The sequence below is a fragment of the Convolutriloba macropyga genome, chromosome 1 (genome assembly GCF_964194025.1).
Source record: "Convolutriloba macropyga chromosome 1, txConMacr16.3, whole genome shotgun sequence".
Classification (NCBI taxonomy): domain Eukaryota; kingdom Metazoa; phylum Xenacoelomorpha; order Acoela; family Convolutidae; genus Convolutriloba; species Convolutriloba macropyga.
Genome location: NC_134468.1, coordinates 69,376,462 through 69,383,963, shown reverse-complemented (window position 1 = coordinate 69,383,963; position 7,502 = coordinate 69,376,462). Strand labels below are relative to the sequence as shown.

The window sequence follows — 7,502 nt, the reverse complement described above, 5'->3', positions numbered from 1 at the left end:
CTCAAAAAACAAATCAATATATTCAATCAATAAGTCAAGGACGATTGTCGAACAAGCACAAAGGTCAACGGAAAAAGTTTAAATAAAATGACACACGTTAACAATAATGGCTTCCGACTATGTTGGAGATCAAAATATATGTTCAAATAATATCGCAACAGTTGTCGGATAAAAATTTGTCGAAGCTAGGTTCTCAGTAAAAACTCTTCAGTTGTTATGTGATTGTCGGCTCACACATTTAGTAAACTAATTGGATCAACCGAAATTGCTTCATCTCTAAAGTTGAACGACGAGTAGTCCAAAGTATTTTAGCATATGATTCTTTTTCTAAGAATAAAATTCCACGTTTGGTTGTGATAGTTTCAAACCAAGTCCTACGGGCCTCTAAGGCAAGGTAAATGCCAGCAGGGCATTGCAAAATCACAATACTATCAATGTTAAAAGAACCAATAAAAAAGGATTAAAATTGGGGAAAAGATGAACGGAAAACCAATCGAGTTGAAACGATGTCAAACAAATGTGTGTGAAAAAGCTATATACCAAAAACTTTGTTGTCCTCAATTTTGTGGTGTTAGTTAGATTCTAACAAAATTCATAATTCAGCTTTTAAACTGAAAGCTACTAAGCTTAATGATGCTGGCAGTTAGCAACCTAATGACCGGGCTTTATATGTTTAACCCGTTGCTTTTGATTTCCTCTTCTGACTGCATCCATTACACTGCGTTCAAACAATTCGCTTCCAAACGACCGCCAGGGGATTGGCCTCGACAGTATCCAGCTATGGCCTTACGGTTGTGGGGGACAGTTGTGTGAGCAGCTTACTGGTCTCTAGTTCCAACAATTTTGAACAAAGAGGGCCAAAGAAGCAAATTTGGAGCCATTTTCAATGAAAAAAAAAGGAATTTCGAAAAGTTTAGAAAAATTGAGCTAAAATTAGTGGAGGGGGAACTGTGGACGAACTGTCCCCGACATTATTGGAGAAGGAGCTCTATATAAATACAAAAACATACAGATTCAGGCACACACACATACACACATATATATATATATATATATATATATATATTTATATATATATATTTATATATATATATATATATATATATATATATATATATAAAATTATGGGTCTTCATGTATAAAATCTGGAAATTATGTATGTTTGTATGTAAGTAATTATAACGGTGCTTAAATTTAGTGATATGTTTGTATATTTTATATATATATAATATACATTCCACCGTATACATATAGAAAAACATACATACGTACAACCAAAAAATGCCCTGATATATATACACATTAACAATTTCTACATATATCTTTTTAAAGTTTCGCACATATATACTTTCAAAGTTTAAAATCACACAAACATATGACTAAATTTAAGCACCGTTATAATTACTTACATACAAACATACAATAATTTTCAGATTTTATACATGAAGACCCATAATTTTATACAAAGTTTTTGTTCTTTCAATTCATACAATTTTTCATTCATACATAAAAAATTCCTTTATGAACACATGCCAGCAAACACACAAAGTTGTTTAGATAGATACATACATAGTTAAAGACATGTCTTCAAATCATACTGCACATTTTGCAAAAGTTTTTTGCTTCTGACTGTTCGTTGACTTATTTCAGACCATTTCAGAACCTGAGTTTTTCCTGCCCTGCTTGGTTCAACAAAACGAAGTTCCGAAAAATTACTTTTGAGTGGTCTTTTACAGCGCAAAATCCATTCCATACCATTTTAGGGCTCCAAAAAATTTTGGAAATTATTCAAAAATTTGAAATTTTTGTATGTTTCGACCCCCATACTCCATAGTTGAAAAAAAAGCAAAGTCAACAAAAAAATGTTTTTTTAGTGCTCTTTCATAGCGCTAAATCAATTTCAGACCATTTTAGGACTTCTGAAAATTTTCGAAAATTTTTTTGAAACTTTTTCAAGTTTGAGGCCTTTTGTATATGTAATGCGAAATTTTTCCTATTACAACTAAGTAATATAGTAAGGACTCTAACCAACTTAGTAGTGACTTTCCTCTCTACAGTAACCATTACAACAAGCGCAAGTTGCCATTTGCTTGTAGGTGGGGATTCCGACCCCAAACCCTACAAGAACTCAAGTCGACAAAAAAGGAGATGCAAAACTTTTTTACTGAGACTATTGTAACAGTTGACAAAAAAGACAAAAAACAAAGATATTTTTTAACAAAACATGTTTGAACTTCATAACAACCCAAAAATTGTTAACTAAAAAAACAAAAAGATCAAATTGCAAAGAACCACAATCATAATTCAGAATCAAAAACTTAAAACACAAAAACCCATGGTGTCAAAGCCATATCCTTATAAGTTGCAACATAAAAGCAGTTAAAAATTTAAACTTACTTTATCAGGAAGTAAATGCCAGATCTGACTAACGAGATTGAGAGAAGAGTTGCCAAAAAGAACAAGAAGGGGCAGAGATCAAAAAGTAACTTTATTTTTGAGAACAATTTAATTCCAGGTCATTAATCATGACCTTCATCATCCAGAATATTAGAGAACCTTGAAATCAAACGCTATTCAATAAAAACAGGAATATATATATATATATATATATATATATATATATATATGTGTGTGTGTGTGTGTGTGTGTGTACGTGTACGCCAAATTGATATATATATATATATATATATATATATATATATATATCAATTTTGCTTTCTTTCATATATATATATATATATATATATATATATATCAATTTTGCTTTCTTTCAAAACCAATGTGAAATGTTACCAAGATCATGATTTGACAAATACAAGTTCAAAATTGGGCAAATGTCAAATTTACAAAATTTTTATGAAACTCGTGGTATCGAAGCCATGAAGCCATTAATTTATATATATAACCACTAGAAAGATTGAATAGCGTTTCTTTAGAAATAAAACAGACTGATTTTACTGAGACTAAACTACAAGGTGACAGAATCAGGAAACAGCTGAACAAGTTCAAAAATTAAATGAGATTTTCTAAAAACAAATTAAATTAGAAATTTTCAGGATAATTAGTTAACAACTAATGCAATACAAATCTTAACTCATACATTTCAACAAAACCAACTGTATCACCCTGGATACTAACTATACTAAGCAGAGACCGCAAAAAGAACGAAAATGTCGGGAAAACAAGAATTCAATTAAAGTTTACGAAAAAATTTTTTGAGGCCATAGAAAGCATGAGATTTTCGGTGAGATTTTAAATAATATTTTGGCATCATTTTCATTTCGTGGTTTTTAGTGTCTACTTAACATAGAACAAAAAATTGGTTACATAATTTTTAAAGCTACTGGCCTCAATACAATTTCTTTGTCAAAAACCAGGATTAGACCAAATCTAGCCTTTCCATTGCAGCGCGTACATTTAAAACTGTTGCGCGAGCAGTAATCGCTCCACAGGTTACCGAAATAGACCATTTGACAATAAAATTTTTAAAATTCAAAAATTGTAAAAATCTTTTTATTTAGGGACAAACCGGCTAAATTTTTACTCCAGAACAAACTCACAGGAAGCCAAAGTAAAACCAGCATAGCCCTTTTTGATCTGACTCAAAAATGTGTGAGTAGATTACTGGTCTCTAGTTCCAACAATTTTGAACAAAGAGGGCCAAAGAAGCAAATTTGGAGCCATTTTCAATGAAAAAAAAAGGAATTTCGAAAAGTTTCAAAAAATTGAGCTAAAATTAGTGGAGGGGGAACTGTGGACGAACTGTCCCCGACATTATTGGAGAAGGGGCTCTATATAAATACAAAAACATAAACACATTCAGACACATATATATATATATATATATTTATATATATATATATATATAAAATTATGGTTCTTCATGTATAAAATCTGGAAATTATTATGTATGTTTGTATGTGAGTAATTATAACGGTGCTTAAAATAAGTGATATGTTTGTATATTTTATATATATATATATATATATATAATATAAATTCCACCGTATACATATAGAAAAACATACATACGTACAACCAAAAAATGCCTTGATATATATACACATTAACAATTTCTACATATATCTTTTTAAAGTTTTGCACATATATACTTTCAAAGTTTGAAATCATACAAACATATGACTAAATTTAAGCACCGTTATAATTACTTACAAACAAACATACATAATAATTTTCAGATTTTATACATGAAGACCCATAATTTTATACAAAGTTTTTGTTCTTTCAATTCATACAATTTTTCATTCATACATAAAAAATTCCTTTAAGAACACATGCCAGCAAACACACAAAGTTGTTTAGATAGATACATACATAGTTGCAATTGTATATAAAAAATAAAGACATGTCTTCAAATCATACTGCACATTTTGCAAAAGTATTTTGCTTCTGACTGTTCGTTGACTTATTTCAGACCATTTCAGAACCTGAGTTTTTCCTGCCCTGCTTGGTTCAACAAAACGAAGTTCCGAAAAATTACTTTTGAGTGGTCTTTTACAGCGCAAAATCCATTCCATACCATTTTAGGGCTCCAAAAAATTTTGGAAATTATTCAAAAATTTGAAATTTTTGTATGTTTCGACCCCCATACTCCATAGGTGAAAAAAAGCAAAGTCAACAAAAAAATGTTTTTTTAGTGCTCTTTCATAGCGCTAAATCAATTTCAGACCATTTTAGGACTTCGAAAAACTAAAAATTTTCGAAAATTTTTTTGAAAATTTTTCAAGTTTGAGGCCTTTAGTATATGTAATGCGAAATTTTTCCTATTACAACTAAGTAATATAGTAAGGACTCGAACCAGCTTAGAAGTGATTTTCCTCTCTACAGTAACCATTACAACAAGCGCAAGTTGTCATTTGCTTGTAGATGGGGGTTCGGACCCCAAACCCTACAAGAACTCAAGTCGACAAAAATCCTGATTCCTTTCGAAATCAAAATTTGTTTGAGTTTCAGCAGTCAGTATAGCACCAAGAGTCTACACGAGAAGGCTGATACTTGAACAAATTTTCATTTTGAAAGAAATCAGGATTTTGGTTGAATTGAATTCTTGTAGGGGGGGGGGTTCCAGAAAGCATATGGCAAATTGCTATACTACTGACCAGCATAACGTCTAAAAAAACCATTGATCCGACCCCCACGTAGTGCACATGGAGGAACAACACGTGCCACTGGTTTCATTTGTTCGCTCAATTCGGGCTGATTGATATATTTAAGGCAGACAGTTGAGGGGTATCATAAGAAAGCCTGTCACCAGAAGAATGACGAGAATGTTTTTGATGTTTTAAAAAGAAACAAGGTTGCTTACAAAAAAACAGGCTGACCCATTCTTTAGTACTCACCCTTTCACCAAAAAAGCTACCACCAAAGAAGTTTAAGCCAATAATGCTTATTGTTCTGAAAAGCACATTCCTCAAGCCTGCTTAGACAATCTTTGTGAACTTATTACAGCTTATTATTTTACGATTTTGAAGCTGTTTTTATAAAATAAGTGGATTTTCGAATTTTACCCGTGTTCCTTTTTTGCCTCTTTATTCAGTCTCAAGAATGACAGACCCTCTTGAGGTACTAGTGACACCAAAGAGAACCTATTTAATGTTTTCAGTTAATGGTTAGCATGATTGACACTGTATTCATAAAAATGTTGTTTTGCCTGTAATTGTTGGTATATTCTTGTCTCAATGAAACAGGTTACCGTCTCAATAAAGACTCCAAAGGCAAATACTTCTTTGCTCTATTTGGTAGGAGAGGGCCATGGAGTGAGTCCTTGATTTAGGGCTAATATAAATGCTACAGACTTGGTTTGAGAGCACCAAAAACAATTTTCAGATAAACGAATGGTCCTAGCACCAAGAATGTTCTGTACCTATCTTATGGTTCGCTCTTTCTCCTCAACGTTTGACTGGAATTTTGAGGTTTCCTATTTAAAAAATAAGTTGAGGATAAAGATCCTCAGACTACATACACGTTTGGAACAATCAGTTCTGTGTGCTGATAAAACCGACCAAATTAGAATTTTAGCCTTGGAGAATAATTCTAACCTTTGCCGTTCCCGGAATGGGTACAACGTCGTCTCCTTGTGCTAGAACCCAAGCCAGGGCTAAGTTAGCAGTCGAGCAACCCTTTTTAGCCGCCAGCACCTCAACTTTCTCGACCAACTTCCGATTTTGATCAAAGGCGTCTCCCTGAAAACGAGGAAACAACGCAGTTCGTATGTCTTCAGCGGGTAGATCATCGGGTTTCTTAATTGATCCGGTGAGAAAGCCTCTACCCAATGGAGAATAAGCCACAATTCCAATCCCCAATTCCCTACAAGTAGGAATTATATCAGCCTCTACATCACGTGCCCATAAAGACCATTCCAGTTGGACTGCTGAAATTGGATGAATGGCGTGTGCTTTTCTAATCGTGCCAGCAGATGCTTCACTGAGCCCAATTGCTTTGATGTAACCCTGATGTACTAGATCTTTCAACACTTTCATTGTCTCTTCAATAGCAACTTCTGTATCAATTCTATGCAAGTAGTAGATATCAATGTACGGAGTTCCAAGTCGTTCCAGAGATTCCATGCATGTCTTACGCACAAACTCCGGATCTCCAGTGACTTTGATTCCATCAGCACCAAAGTAAACCCCAGTTTTAGTGCATATACACAGCTTACCGCGCTCTTCGGGCGAAAGTCCGGCTAAAGCTTGTCCTATTAGTTTTTCATTGTGCCCGGAGCCATATAATAGGGCAGTGTCGATGTGAGTAATTCCAAGTTCCAGGGCTCTTTTCAAAATGGACACTCCCATTTCATCCGTGAATCCTTCCGGTAGAGTGTAAGCATATGGCGAAAGAGACATTGCACCATATCCCAACTTGGAGCTCAGAACACCTCCGAGATAAACTGTTTTCATTCTTATCACATAGACAACTTGACATGAATATGAAAAATTAAAAATTACATAATTAACTTCCATGTCGCAATACATAAGCTTTGCGAGGGCAAAAGAGGGTCATTATCAAAAGAAGGAGGCCTTATTTGAACATCAAAATTATACTGCGAGCCGTTATATCGTAAACAAAATTATGGTTTTCAAACGTGGGATAAGCTCAGTGGTCATTTGGAATTAATAATGCCTGCTGTAGTTTGAAGAACTTCTATGTTAGTCCGCCATTTACAGCATATTACACCCCCAAACTGGCGAGGTTAAAAAATAGCCCGGGGACTGGATGGTTATCCTGTAAGATCTTGTATTATTTCATGACAAATGGTTATCTCATAAGTTCTTGTAAGTCGAATGACCATCTTGTAAGATTTTGTCAGAAAATCTTGTAAGACGATACATCCTCTTGCAACATTGTGTCAAAATACTGTCAGATCTTACAGGATACCCATTTCGAATTGTCCCGGGATCCCGAGTTAACACGCAAGACCTCGGTCAAGCAACGGATTTCTGTGAAGTTCAACCACATCACAACCTACCTTATGCTAAGCCTCA

The 7,502-nt window shown here is 33.8% G+C and overlaps 1 protein-coding gene across 1 annotated transcript; it reads right to left on the bottom strand.

The window, feature by feature from the left end:
* Positions 1-6,035: 6,035 nt before the first annotated feature.
* LOC142348631 (uncharacterized) lies at positions 6,036-6,940 on the bottom strand. The gene has a single exon (XM_075400082.1). The coding sequence runs from the start codon at positions 6,915-6,917 to the stop codon at positions 6,036-6,038; it is 882 nt and encodes a 293-aa protein (XP_075256197.1). The 5' UTR covers positions 6,918-6,940.
* Between the last annotated feature and the right edge of the window lie 562 nt (positions 6,941-7,502).